General features: G+C 43.1%; 1 protein-coding gene across 3 annotated transcripts in view; it reads right to left on the reverse strand.

Moving 5' to 3' along the window:
- Positions 1-15,287, reverse strand: part of KALRN (kalirin RhoGEF kinase) — a 732,870-nt gene that overhangs the window by 207,894 nt on the left and 509,689 nt on the right. For all 3 annotated transcript variants that reach the window (XM_054043354.1, XM_054043355.1, XM_054043353.1), the window contains exons 22-28: positions 14,725-14,907; positions 12,947-13,065; positions 11,525-11,591; positions 9,695-9,804; positions 5,913-5,982; positions 4,938-5,027; positions 449-541 (exon numbers count right to left, since the gene is read on the reverse strand). In XM_054043354.1, coding sequence (XP_053899329.1) covers positions 449-541; positions 4,938-5,027; positions 5,913-5,982; positions 9,695-9,804; positions 11,525-11,591; positions 12,947-13,065; positions 14,725-14,907 — 732 coding nt within the window. The remainder of the gene's footprint in view (positions 1-448; positions 542-4,937; positions 5,028-5,912; positions 5,983-9,694; positions 9,805-11,524; positions 11,592-12,946; positions 13,066-14,724; positions 14,908-15,287) is intronic.

Genomic DNA, 15,287 nt, shown 5'->3' on the forward strand with positions numbered 1-15,287 from the left:
ACCACTGGATCATTCCTCCTCTTCTTACTGAGTCAATTCTGATTTACAGCTCTTTTCCCGGCCCAACTTATTTCCACCTCAGCATCAGATCAGCGGCACTGGTCATTGTGTCAGCAAGTGAGGGGTGAGCCAACTCCTGGGCCCCCCTCTCCATTCCCTGCCACCTATGTGGAAGGGGGGCCCAGCTGCAGCAGCTGCTCAACCCCTCAAGTAGGGTCTGGCCATGCAGTTAGCTCCCAAAGGAGAGTAAGAAGGGTCGTTACACTCACTAACTCCCCTGCACAGGCTTACAGCGAGGCTTCTAATTGAACCTAATGTGACCAGTGCTAGACCCCCATATCTTGTGGCTCCAGGCTACTGTGTCTGCCAGTCAAGTTACTGACTCTCTCTGTGACCCTTTGTACCCCATCTGAACAATGTGGCTAATCAGACTAGATCGTTACTGTACCTTCAGTAAAAGCTGGTATTTGGTGATCCTCTGGACAGGCTTGATTAAATAGGAGGAGATAGAGTTGGCCAGGCCGTGCCTTTGTTGAATTTCCTACAGGAGGCGAAAACAAGATGCTGTTAAATACAGGCATAAAAAACCTTTTACCCAATACCAGATGGAACCACCCATAACTAATTTTAGCCCGGGAGTTCTTACTTTAACTAGTTTTTAGTTCACATACAAAGAATAATGTGGTTTCATGAAGGACAGCAATATACCACAGGGTTATTTAGTGTTCTCTTCTGGTCTGTAAATAGGGAGAGCTCTGTGCAATCACTCCAGCTAGGACTCTGTTGAGTAAACAACACAGGTTTTGCCTTAGGATGTATTTATTGTCATGTAAACTGTTTTTCCTTAGTTGTGAGGGTTTAAATCAGACTCTTAACATTAAATCCTGCATTAATGTCATGTCTGGGGTGGGCCTTTATCATAATTCTTCACATTCTGGAGCGTTTACTCACTTAATAACCTCCAGGATACCCTGGGCCAGATTCTATGCTTCAGCATAACAGGGGAAGGGGAGGGGCCATCACAGATCCAGTTATAGCTCTCCCTTATTCTCCTCTTGGCCCCTAGCCATGGGTCAGGTGAGAGCCAGCCAGGACGCTGCACTAACTTGCTCCAGTTGGTAATAGCCCCAAGAAGCATTCTGCCAGCTGAGGATATAGCTAAAGAACAATGTACTCTGACCCCTCCTCTTCCCCACCCATGGTATTTGCCCATCCCGTAACACAACCTGTGTACCGGCTGGCACGTGATTCTTTTCCTGGAACCAGTTCAGCACACTTCTTTTTGTACTGTCTGTGTAACTAAGTTTTTCATCCTTCCTGTGTCCCAACTCTTGGTGCAGGACACTCCAGAATGCATTGCCTTATGTGCTGCTGGTGAATGTTCACTAGGCACACTAGCCCCTGCTGATGCACTATGGGATAGCTGCTCAGAAACGGTGAAATCTTCACACCTGCCCAGCCCTTCTACACTGAATAAGGCCAGAGTGAACCGGAGGGGTCCTAAAAGTCTCAGTTCCTACCGAGGGAGGATTTCCCTAGCATAGGCATGGAGGCAGACAGCTGCAAGGCAGCCTCCAGAGGACTCCTTCACACAGCCTGGCATAGGAGACACACGCGGCATTGGCGTGAAGGCAGGAAGGGCATATGGGGAGTGGGATCACAGAACATGGCACTGTAGAGATTCTGGGCAGTGCTGCCATCCAGGGTTGATTAAGACAGTTACGCTTGGGATTGTGGAGAAGCCCAGGACCGGGCTTAAAGTCTCCTCCCCTCTTCCTCTGGGCTCCGCGTTCTGTGCTGCATCTCTAATAGGTGAAGAACAGCATCTCACCCAGTGACTGATGCACTGATACAAAAACACATAGAAAGCAGGCGAGGTGTGTTGTGCAAATATAGTTATGAGGGCAGCAAAATTGCTGGGTGGACACAAGCTGAATGGTGGTAGGTTTCAAAGTCTCTAACTAGTCAGTCAGGAGTTTTAGCCAGGACACACAAAACTGCCATCCATACAAGGACAAGAGTGTGGAGCTGCATCCTGAGCAGTTACTGCTATGTGATACTGCCTATGGGACATAAAAGATTTCAGATACATCTGTAAAGTGGGATCTTTTGTAAAACACTTGGATGCTGGAAAGCACTATATGAACTTGCAGTACTATATCTCTTGAAGAATCAACTAAGGAGATACAGGGATTCCGGCTGCTTCCTGAGGAAGAAAAACTTGCCTCTAGTTCATTGGAGAAATTGTTCAAGAACACTCCATCCATGTGGAAATATGAATCCCTATAACACTGCCAAGGTCAGTGAACCTTACCATGTTGTGCTGTGTGCATGCTGGTCACGCAAGTCAAAGGTGCCTGGGGGCAGCTCTATACTAACACACTGAGCTTTTTCTAAGATTGAAAGAAAAAGATTTCAAGTCAGGGGAAGAATATGGCCAGTGTTTGAACCAGATCCTCCCTGTTCTGTACTTTCTCTGTATCCTCTTGGACACCCAGCCTGTCTATGCTCTGGCCAAATTTTCCTTGACATGCTCCAACACTCCCAGAAGGAGAACTTGCTCATGATAGTTTAAATAAGAAAGCACTATTATTGTTTAAATTACACCAGATTCAGAGGAACAGTCCACGAGGCAGATAGAAGAGAGAAATAGGGATCAAATGTTTCTTATCTATGTCCCAGATCCTCAGCTGGTGTGAACTTGCATAACTCCAATGACTTCAAAGCCATGCTGATTTCACTAGCTGGGGATCTGGCCTGTATGACTAGCCACAATTATATCTGGTGATTGTGGAGAATATATTTCATTAAATAAGTGTCATAAAAAATTAACGAGTCCATTAGACATCAGTGAGCTCTGAAGCTACTGGATGAAGAAAATACACACAGTTATAATGCTGTGGTATACACAGTTAGGTATTACAGAAGAACAGATATAAGAAGTGTAGGAGTTTGGTTAATCAAGTAAGTTGTGGCTGTTAGAATTCACTGCTATTTTCAAAAGAATAAGGGTGCTGGTTCCAGTGTCCCAACCAAATTCCAATTTGCGTAACCATATTCTAACTCCCTAAATTCTTCCTGTAGTTTCAGAGTTGATATGGCAGTCTCCCTTGCTGCCTGTCCTACGCTGATGATTAGCAATGCCATGTGCATTTAGGGAAAGATCTTTGAAATGGAAAGATTCCCATTGACTTAAATGGGTGTTCAATGAGGTCCTTTACTGCTACTTTCCTCCCATTGGTGGTTGCATTTCATTTCTGGAGTGAATCCAGTGTTTGCAAACTTTGTGCAGTGCTTTGGAATCCTCAGAGATACTATGCACATGGAAGATTATTATTACAGGGAGTAACAGAGGGTCCTGTAGCACCTTTAAGACTAACAGAAGTCTTCAAGGTGCCACAGGACCCTCTGTTGCTTTTTACAGATTCAGACTAACACGGCTACCCCTCTGCTACATTACAGGGAGTATCTCTTTAGCAAGATGTGCTGGATATTGTCCAAATCTCATTGAGAAGAATTGGAACGATGAATTTAATTTCCTTCATATTACACTGAGGGCCTGATTCTCCACTGCCCTGCAATTTGTGCAGTCATTTACACCACTGCAAAGTAAACACAAACCACATCAGAATGGGAAAATTTTACAACCACTTTGCAGTGGTGTAAATGACTTCAAGGTATGGGACTATGGAGACCTTTTATCCTTCAGGGTTTCTGGCATGGCCTTTTTCTCCCTTTGCATACTGAGTTGTTTTTCAGCATAGTAGAATCCCTACCTGGGCCACATAAAAACAGAACTTGCCACTGCAAAACATCAATATGCTGAAACTTTAACTTGCAGTATTAAGCACTATCAAAAGGTCTCCAGTCAACATATGCGGCTGTGATGGAAAAGCTTAGCAGAGCAAATACTTTTTAATCTGTGTGAACACCCTGATAAACATGTAAATCTGCTGAAATGTTCCATGTCCCAGGGAGGCCACTTCTAAACTATTAAACAGGCTCAAGTGCCACCTGCTGGTAAAACTATTTAACTGTCAAATATACTTTTCGGAAAAGGAGCTGCTAATTTACAAAGAGCACTATGTGGTCCACAGCAAATTATTTTTAAAAGAGAATATTATGCTCTTCATTGTTCTGGTTCACTTAAGAGCTCTAAATGCGGAGTTTAACTGAAACAATTTAATTAATGGCCTATAACGAGTTCACATGAGTTGATTCAGACAGTTATTACCATGGTACCAGCTGCATGAGTAGGAACCCTGCTGACTGATTATATTTGTAACGGACGATGTTTAGTGTCTAGGAAAGGAGATGTATTTAAAATTTTAAGGACAACCCACAGTGGTCCCTAAAGGACTGGAGAAACAGATTGTTAATATGGATGATAGATGGACCATACTCCAGAGGTTCAGTGAACACATTTAGTTCAAATAAAGAATCCAAACGCATGTATGTTTTATCTGAGCCACCTCTGGCTTCAAAGCTGGGGCTGGATCCTGCAAACACTTATTACCAGGCTTAGCACTTTACTACTGGACACAGTCCAGTTGAAGTCAATGTGGTCACTTACTGTCAAGTTTAGGCAAGTGTTTAGTAAGTTTTTGCAGGATTGGCTTCTTATCTTGGAAATGTTGTGAGAAGAGATCCCTTATTGGATTTTGGCACTTCAAGGTATAAATATGAGCTCAGATTCTCTTCTTCGATTTTGTCACTGGAACCAGGAGACCAGAGGAAATTTGAACCATCCAGAACCTTAAAGTGATTTGATTCTAAAATCAGATGAAGGTTCCCATAAGGATTGCTCAACCCTACTAGGACCAACTTTCCCCAGTGATGAAGACTGCACATCACACAATGCACATATACATCATCCAGCGGGAAACCATTATGTGACAGAGAGTGTGCTCTGATGGAGAACGTCAAGAGTTGCTTACATCAAAGAAAGTCCCTGCATGTTCCAGGATGAGCTGGCTGGAATCAGGCTTGTTTTTGCAGTAGGTGACATATATCTGAAATTTATCTGCCTGTGAAAACAAACATCAAGGGAAAAGCAAGATAAGCTATTGCTCTGCTCCCACAATCACCCATTAAGACTGAGCAGAATAAATACATGCAGTAAACCATTCCTCTTACTGTAATGAGAGTCTTGCAGTTAAATAGAACAATTAAAGGCAAACTGTGTTCTTCCAGCTGAGGAATACGAGGTGCACCAAATATTAAACCTGTATGCTTTTCTTTAACAAATCTACAGGTAACATCGGAGACAAGGCTCGGGCAAACGTTTTCAGCTTTATTCTGGGGTACTGAGTAAGTGTTAGACTCTGCACAGACCAATCCCCTACAGAAGATGGGCCATTTAACAACAGCTTGTTGGTAAATCATGAACAATGTCTGAAAATATTTACTCCTGCCTTGAAGCAATTGTTACAGAGTTAAGGGCTACATTTTGTCACAAGGACACAGTCCACCACTGTGATGCCACAGAAACATCTCAGGGAAGGAATTATGGCTCAGGGGTTCGTTACACAAACATCTACTCTGGATACCTGAGTGCTGAATGGGGCCACAATGCCCTCCCTACACTTCCCCTTTGCTCCCAGGGGAGGTAGTAATTTATTGTTGGCCTATATCACTTGTCACCCAGGCTGGCTCAGCTGTGTTGGCCAATGAGTGCAAGAAAGCTGGGGGCAGGGGAGGGAGTCAAGGCTCTAGTTTACTCTGCTGCAGGGAAGGAGAAAACAGGGAGACAGCATAGAGCTGTGTTCCCTTTACTTCTCTGTGTGAATGTGCACTCCAAGTCACAATGTAGCTCTACTCATCACTAGGAAAGTATCATTTGCACCAATCTCTAGCTTGCTTCTGTTTGGGTTTGAGGAGATAATAAATGGTGAAGCAGGAAGCCTCATTACCCAGGTGACAAAGCAGTGACCCACGTCTTCAGGCAGTTGTTCATATTTCTCTAGTTCTTTCAGGAAAATGCTGAAAATGTGAGAGACAGCTAGAGTTAGTTACTCCGTATATCTGAATATCTGCGCCATGCTAGGATTACTCTTAAAAGTATCTTTGTTACAAAGCTAATCAAATGAGTTTTATGGCCTGACCACCGAAAAAGTGTGTTACTGCCAATGGATGCTTTTTTTCTTTCAACACAACTGCTCCATCTGAAACGTTTGCTCCATGGCTCAACAACAGATAAAAAGATGATAATCCTTAGCACTGGGATAGTGCTGTAGAGGCAATGAAGTGCTGTGCAGGCATGAACTAATTCATCTTCACAGCAACCTTGTCAGGGAGATAATATTTAGAGTGGGGCGGGAAACAGTCTTCCCATCTGTGAAAATTTCAAAAACTTTCCCATTGCGCATCAGGACAAAACAGGGAGAGACAGAGAGAGAGAGAGAGACAGACAGAGAGAGAGACCCACCCCAAAAAAACCAATAGCCCAGTGATTAGAGCACTCGCCAAATTCCAGTCCTTGCTCTAATTCAGGCAAAGCAGGGTCTTGAATCTGGATCTCGCAAGTCAAAGATGAGTACTTTCACCACTGGGCTATTATGGAGCATTTCTCACTCTCTCGGAAGCCTGAGAAATCTTCCCAAAGAACGTTTCATCAAAACCATTTCCCATGAAAAGTTTCAATTTCAATGAATTGGCATTTTCTGTCAAAAACACCTTTTGTTGAAAAATTCCCAACCACCTCGAGTAGCATTATCCCTATTTTACATATGGAAAAATAAGGCAGAGAAGTTAAGTGATTTACCCAACTCTACACAGTGTGTCAATAGCAGAGCAAGGATAGGAGCTCAGAAGTTTATGGCTTCTGATCCTGAATTAAGTCCTCTACACCACAATCCCTCTATAATATTTTAGGCTAAATTAGGCAATGAATTGAGGGTGAGTCTCAAGTTATCAGCCAGGGCCTTGGGACTAAACTCACGCCCTAGGTCAGCAATGCAAGGGATGTTCATCCTCTGCTGAAAGATGGAAAATTTCACATCACTCAAGTTACTCCTCTGGCTTTGGAGAACGCCATGTCCAATGCTTGGCTGCAATGAGGGTTGCTGAACAGAATGAACAGGAGGGTGTGAAAACAGTTGTATGTGCTGTGCACTATTGTGTTCTACAATAGCAAATCCTATAGGATCCCCTGGATACAAACATCAATCGCTGCAAAACAAACATAACAGGTGGGAGAAACGGGAATTGGAGTGAAAGCCAGACAACCTCATTGCTCAAGTAAGTAGCAAATGGGGGCGGAGGGAGATCTCCACTAAGAAGTTTGGGCATTTTAAGTGGTCTAGTAGTTTATATCCACAAGGTATAGGACATTTTTCATGTAATACAAATAGTTTGAATCTACCATTCTGGTTCATTTTAAAACTAACTGCACAATCCATGAGCGATATGGTCTCTGTTGGACCATATCTATTTATGTTCTGTACTGGTTTAAGATATCACGAGTTCCACTTTATCTGACTGAAGCGCAGACAATTCCTTAGGACTGCAAAGTGTTGTTTTGATGTGTTTGCTTCTAAGATTGCCTCACTTTTTGATGTATAATTTGAAGACTTGATTTGAATTGGAATTATGGGATCCAATGTCCTTTGGGTGTTGTGTATATAACTCCTATTGCATGCACATATACATTAAGGGAAGAATAAGTCTGAATGCAAATCTGATTAATGTAAAGGGTATAGTACCAACCTGATGTAGGGGAAGCTACAGGTTAGCTGTAAGTATAGGTGGCAGTAGGACTGGCTACTGTATTTCTTAGGGCATGTCTTCACTAGCAATGTTAAAGCACTGCTGCGGCAATAAAAAAAAACACCTCCATGAGGGGAGTAGCTCCCAGCGCTGGGACACTGTCTACACTGCCATCTTACAGTGCTGAAACTTGCAGCACTCAGGGGTGTGTTTTTTCACACCCCTGAGTGAGAAAGTTGCAACGCTGTAAAGAGGCAGCATAGACAAGGCCCTAATCTCCCATTGACCATTCCTTCTGTTTCCAGCCTTTTCCAAGAGATGATATGTTTGACAGGCAAGATTCCAGACTTCTATTTAAATGGTTGACTTTACTGACTTCATCTCAATACAGTAAAGTGATTGGATTTACAGATCAAGCCGTCTGTTGTTCTCATCCAACTTGGCTAGATCAGGTCCTTGAATCAGATAGGGTTTGATTCTGTGCCAATGACATCAATGGCAAAGTTCCCATTGACTTCACTGATTTAGGACCAGACTGTTGATGCTCTGTTTGATCCATGTAATATGAGAAGATCTTTATCAGGTTGGACAAATTTGGCATGGATGATTAAATCTGGCAGACCTTCAGTGGGTTCCAGGTGGGCTAAGAGTACAAGAGAGTCTCAGACTTTTAACAATAAATTAATCTAATTATTCCGAGATGATAACAATGATTGTTTTGCTTCTTGAGACCACCTGGATAGAGATTCTATTTCTCTAATTTTGATTAACTTCATTTGATAACAAGTGTCTCACTGATTTACATCAATCAGTTTATAACCTGAGATATGTGTTGCGTGGCTAGTATGGAACCAGGGATCTGGGCTTTTAACTTCTAAATAGGGAGAATTTTATGATGATACACATACGGTAAATATGCTCTGCAATTAGGCCCCATTTTTCCCATCTCTAAAACTGAGGGAATACTACATAACTTTTTGGTGCCTGGTTTTTCCCAAAATGGGGATAACAATACCTGCTTCACAGTGGCGTGAAGCTTAATTCATTAATATTTGTACAGTGCTCTGAGATACTTAGATGTTTATAGTATTACAGTAAGAGCTGTTTTATCCGACACTTCACCAACCGAAAAGCTCTATAAACCGGCGTTTCTGATCTTCATTGAAATGCCGGTTTATAGTCCGGTTGGCGTGAGGCCGTCAGGGGGTTGGGGAGCAGGAGGGGGTGTGGAGCGTGGACTCTGGGAGGGAGTTTGGGTTCGGGAGGGAGCTTGGGGCCTGGGAGGGGGTGTGGGGTGCTGGATCCAGGAGGCGCTCACCTCGTGTGCCTCCCCACAAGTGGTGACTTGTCCTGGCTGCTCCTAGGTGGAGGCACAGCAGGTGGCTCTGCATGCTGCTGCTGACCCACCCCTGGCCCAAGCGCTAGCAACGCAGCTCCCATTGGCTGGGAACTGCGGCCAATGGGAGCTGTGGGGGCGGCGCTTGCAGGTGGAGGCACTGCGCAGAGCCATCTGCTGCGCCTCCACCTAGGAGCAGCCAGAACAGGTTGCCGCTTGCCGGGAGCCGCCAGAGGTGAGCGCCCCCCAGATCTGGCACCCCGCACTCCCTCCTGTGCCGCAACCTGCTGCCCCACACCCCCTCCCACACTCAAACTCCCTCCCTCTTAGTTTTCTGGCATTTTTCACTTACCAGCATCCCCCATTACCCTAACATGCCGGATAAAACAGCTTTTATTGTATTACTAGTCTGGCTTGCATGTCTTTAATCAGCTATAAGCAAAGTTTGAATAAAGTTTTAATTATTTTTACAAAGACGTAAACAAGGAAACAGTCAGTATTCCCCAGGTTTGGATCCATAACTCCATGCCTTTCTACAAGTACTACTGTACCAGTTCTCAGCACACATTATATATATGTACAGAATGATTTGGGGATTTTTGTTTTGTTTTGTAATCAGTGAACCTTCTTGGACACATTAGGAAAACCTACTTGTTATGGAAGTCATAAATCTCCTGAATGTTGCCAAAGATGATATGTTCTTTATTAAGAATCCCAGGTGGTATCTCCTCCACTCCACTTGTCATTTCCCAAAGGTAGGTCTGGAAGACACAAGAAATTCTTAGCACCAAGAAGTGCGAAGCAAAAGAACAGAACTTCCTGTTTTCTTGCCAAAGGCACAGATTGACAACGGAAATGTGCGCTTGGAGATTAAACACATAATCTGAAAAGAAATAAAATGGAAATGCTCCAATGAAAAATGTCTCAAGAAATTCAAAGTGCTGACACAGAGAAGGATGTCTGAGGGGGAACTGAAATCATGCCGACAAAACCAGATCTCACTGTCTCTCCGAATGCTCACTGCTGATGCCCAAATAGAACTACAGACAGAAAACAGTTCAAAGGTAAGATGAGTTCACAACTTCAAGACCAAAGCGTTTAGCATTCTATGCATAAAGCCACATTCTAGATGTAGGAACTTGAATGCTAACCTCCTTCTGTCAGGTTTACCTTGTTTACTGTCCTCAGTATCACAGATCTACTCAGAGGAAACCCTTAAATAGAGTTTGGCAAACTATTTACAACAAAGTATTTACCAGTGTGATGCAGACCCTTTTTCTGTTCACAGATTATCCAGGCACAGATTTCAATTTTTAATGAAATGTTATACTGTACATAAATTATTTAAGGAATGTTTTAAACAAACAAATTTCAGTCTCTGGACTTATTCATGAAGTATTTGCTATTCATAATTACCTAGTTATGCCATGTGATTGACCACCATAGACTCATAGACTTTAAGGTCAGACGGGACCATCATGATCATCTAGTGAGTCTGACCTCCTGCACATTGTAGGCCACAGAACCTAACCTGCCCACTCCTGTAATAGACCCATAATCTCTGGCTGAGCTACTGAAGTCCTCAAATCATGATTTAAAGACTTCAAGTTACAGAGAATCCGCCATTTACACTAGTTTAAACCTGCAAGTGTCCAGAGCCCCAAAGTCACATGGAAGTGTTTCTACTCTTTGAATGGATGAATGAAGCTTTTAGAAATAGAGGAGCGCTCAGACTGTCACTTGGGGTGCAAATATTTACACACAGACATATTCATAAGAGTATCTGCAACACTTTCTCTTTTTGGTGATGTAAAAAAAAATACCTCATTCTACTTCTTCCACAACTCCCACCCATAGGTACTGACTCAGTGGATGTTCCAGGGCTGGAGCACCCATAGAAAAAAAAAATAGTCGGTGCTCAGCACCCACTGGCAGCCCCCTGGATCAGCTTCTCTCCCTCCTCATCAGCGCCTCCCGGCTGCTGGCGAGCCCTGCCAATCAGCTCCTCCGCCACCCTCCCAGCGCCTCCCACCCACCAGTGATCAGCTGTTCAGTGATGTGCAAGAGGTGCTGGGGAAGTGGGGGAGGACTGTGGGCAGGAAGAGCAGGGGAGGGGGCAGAATGAGGGTGGGGTATTGGGGAAAGGGGTGGAGTGGGGGGTGAGGCCTGTGGCGGAGCGAGGTTTGAGCTTCCCCCAGGAACTGAGGAAGTTGGTGCCTATGCTCCAACCAGTGGAACCTGATTGTCTGCACTCTCCAGCCCTGCCTCTTTATCTTCACCTAAGCACCACTGCAGGGGGCCAGAGAAGCTGAATTGAAGGTAACCTCCTACCTGCCTTAGCACCCTCTCAGAGCCTCCTTCCAGGTGCCAGTCAGTGTCTGACACTCAGGCTTTATTGCACAGCCTGGAACAGCACAAATATATGCAAGGATGCTGTATCATTACTGCGAATACTATGATCTTACAGGGCAAAGAACTTACCTCTAAACATTCATGTAAGTCTCTGACATAAGCTTTTTCAGTCTGAAGCAGTTCAGCCATAATGAATCTGGAAGGAGGAAGGTCTTTCAGTCAGCTTGTACATAATACACATTTATGGCATTACTAAAGAGAAAAACTCTCTTGTATATTTGTCATAAATCAGTGCACTTCCACTCTAATTTTCACCTAACTAGTATTACCTAGGCTCTATGGGAATACAAATAATAATAATCATACCTTCCAAATTTTATGAATAAAATACCACTTATTTTCTATTCATTTGGGACCAATCTTACATATAGTATAGTTCCACATTTTAAAAAACAGCCTTCTGGAATAAAATCCAATTACAATGCATTTCTCCAATCCTTTGGTGTGTTTTATCTATGGTCCTGAAGTCCTGAGTCATGTGACTCCTACCAATTGTACTGGAGTTTTGCATACATAAGGACTTTGAAATTGGCCCACACCACCTACATTTTTAGAAGTATCCACTATTTATGGGCAACCTTGTGTCACTTATGTTGAGTAGTACCGTGATTTCAGTAGGACTATTTGTGGAGTAAACTACTCAGTGTCAGGTTGGCACACTCTAGCCCTTTAATTGGCTTAGTTATTAGGTGCCCAACTTGAAGCAAAATGTTGATTTTCTGCGGTTTTGAGCAACCACTGCTCCAGCTGAAGTCAATCAGAGCTTGGGATGCTCAATGCCTCTGAAAAAAGTAGGCCCTAGGTTTCTCAAGTTGTGCACCCAAAATTTTGAAAATTTGGGCCTATATTTTGTAAAACCACAAATATACCATTCGCTCAAACTCAAACAACTTCTTATACAGTCCCTTCATCACACTTAATATTTGATAAATGATTAAACTCAGAACCTTAACACATATGAATTAAGCCAAAATGTGTGCTCTGAAATTACAGCTTTTCCCTATTTTAGCCTGGCCTCTAAGACTTTTAGTTAAACACTATGAGTGAAATCCTGGCCCCACTGAAGTCAATGTCACAACCCCCCTTGATTTCAATGGAATCAGGATTTCACCCCCATCTGATCATAAAAGGTTAATTGGGAAAGTGTTTGATTGCACATATACATCTTATTTTAACTTTCTCTTTTCCCTTTTATCCACCCAGAAAGACCCTAGTGATAATGAGACTTTCAATTATTATAACCAGCATGTACTAATCTACTTCCCTGATTCACTCCTTAGCCTCTCTGGAAATAATTAATCACAAAGAAATTCAAACTAAATCTTTTGAAATCACTCCAACCTACAGTCACAATTTCTATTCAAGCTCATATAGACATATCTCCATGGCCCCACAACTGGCTGGAATTATGGAGTTGTTAATATTGGTTGTGACCCTGGGAAAGGGTCATTTCATGTGCTGTGTTATTGCAGTGTGTGTTTTGGCACATACTCTTTCTTTCTGGCTGATTTCCTTTTTTCTTCATTAACTTCGTGATTTGCATCTCGCAGCTTCACCTCCCGGTCTGAAAGACTCGCTGGAATGATGTCCAGTTCCAGGTCCTTGTTATCCTATAAAGAGTAACAACACAGATTTTAAATTGGGTCTAATCCTGGTGCTACGTAATAGGCAGCACATTCACAAGTAGATAAAAAGGAATAAAAATAGGACAAAACTGCCAAAGATAAAATGAAGCAAATTCAGAGATAAACAGAAGAATTAAGGAGACCAAGCGAGAGAGACATCAACAGCACCCTTTATTTATGCTTCACCTAGAGAGAATTTTTTAAAAATTGAATGACTACGTATTAATAAGGTCTTTATCATTATGTCTATCTAGGAACAAAAGTGGAGACAAAGAATTTAGGGCATGGCTACACTTGCAGACGTAGAGCGCTTTGAGTTAAACCAGCCTTCGGAGAGCGCAGTAGGGAAAGCGCTGCAATCTGTCCACATTGACAGCTGCAAGCGCACTGGCGTGGCCACATTTGTGGCACTTGCAGTGGCATTGGGAGTGGTGCATTATGGGCAGCTATCCCAGCATGCAAGTGGCTGCAACGTGCTTTTCAAATGGGGGGGTGGGGTGGAGTGGAACAGGGAGTGTGTTGTGTGTATGTGGGGGGAGAGAGAGTGGGTTTTTGGGGGCCTGAGAGCATGTTAGCATGCTGTCTTGTAAGTTCAGACAGCAGCAGACCCTCCCGCCTCTCTCGCTCACATACAGCATTCCACCGTAATGGTTGCTTTGTCTTGGAGCAGATAAGCATGCCGGCTGTCAGAAATGGAGCTTTGAAAGGGCATATCCGCATTCCTGCAGTGATTCTGAAACAATGACAAGAGTGGCCACTTGACTTAAAGGGATTATGGGACATTTCCGGAGGCTGATCAGAGCGCAGTAATGCAACACCCCGTTCACACTGACCCCCTGGGTGTTGTAGCCAAGGCATATCAAATGTTATTCCATTCACTGAGGTGGAGTACCAGGAGTGCTCTAGCTGCGGAGTCAGAGCGTTCTACGTGCCTTGCCAGTGTGGATGGGTAGTGAGCTAGGGTGCACAGGGCTGCTTTAATGTGCTTTAACTCGCAAATGTAGCCAAGCCCTAAATCTGCTTACCTTACACCTAAGGGGCTAAATTAGTTCAGCAGTACTTTACTCCACAAATAGTGCAATGATTGGAAGGGAGGTATTATTCCATGTAAAGATATTTCATCTCTAGCCTAAGATTAGATCAATTTGTTTTAAAGGGACTATTCACCTGAGTTAGGAGAACAGAATCTGATCCCCAATCTAAGTCAATAGGTATTTATCCTATAACGTGTTCAGAAAGAAAGGCCTCTTACTAGTTCCTTACAATACCAGGTTCAATACCTACTTTCAATTATCTTCTGCCCCTGGCATTCCAATCTAGACAGTGATTAGCAAGGGTGCGTAAAACAGAGGCCTTAAACGTGCCTTTAAATTATGGGTTTGCTGATGATAACTCTGTGTCCTTTGCTTCTTTATGATAAAATTAACTTGGATTGTTTTACCTGATTGATCTATTACCCACTCCTCCCCAGTATCCATATAATCTCCCTGTATTATGGGCGTAAGCATTTGTGTAGAAGGCTCTTCCTTCTCATCTATGACTCTGTTAGCCTATTGACCGCCGATGAGTAGCTTTTTCTCTGTAGGTAGAGCTGTTTCTGGATTGGTTGGTATAATATCAGAGAAGGACATTGATTTACAGTACCTCTGTATTGATTCCAAGGGCTTTTTCCAGTGAGTAGCGGTATTTCCCCATCCTCAGAGAGAAGTCCCGATAGCGTTTGTCAACAGTGGTGACCCATTTCCTAATTTCAGCAGCATGTATATGTCCTTTTTCTATAAAGCTGTCAGCCAGCTGTATGAGAAGCTTCACTTTCTCCTTGGTTTGCTGCCCAAAACATGGTCCATGGTTATGACAGGTTTATTATTATTTCCTTTGATTTTAATTCACACAGCAGCCAGATGCAGTTCACAATCTTACACATACTAAAATAAAGACTATTTCATAATACGTACAGTCCAGAAGCTTTAAACTCCCGCCTGTCCTGCAGCAAGGCAATGCCATTTTTGCAAGGAAGACTCAGTGTTAATCAATGGAATTCACCTTGCAGGGTGGGAAATCCCCTGCATGAAATATGGAAGGTTAAGGCTCCACAACTGTACTCACAAATGCATAAAGGAAAAATATGATGAAAGGTTGACAGACCTTTTCTTTCTTAACCTATTACTTCTTGTTTTGATGCCATAAACCCTAGCAAAATATCAAAT

Source organism: Malaclemys terrapin, chromosome 11, assembly GCF_027887155.1.
Source record: "Malaclemys terrapin pileata isolate rMalTer1 chromosome 11, rMalTer1.hap1, whole genome shotgun sequence".
In the NCBI taxonomy this organism is placed as follows: domain Eukaryota; kingdom Metazoa; phylum Chordata; order Testudines; family Emydidae; genus Malaclemys; species Malaclemys terrapin.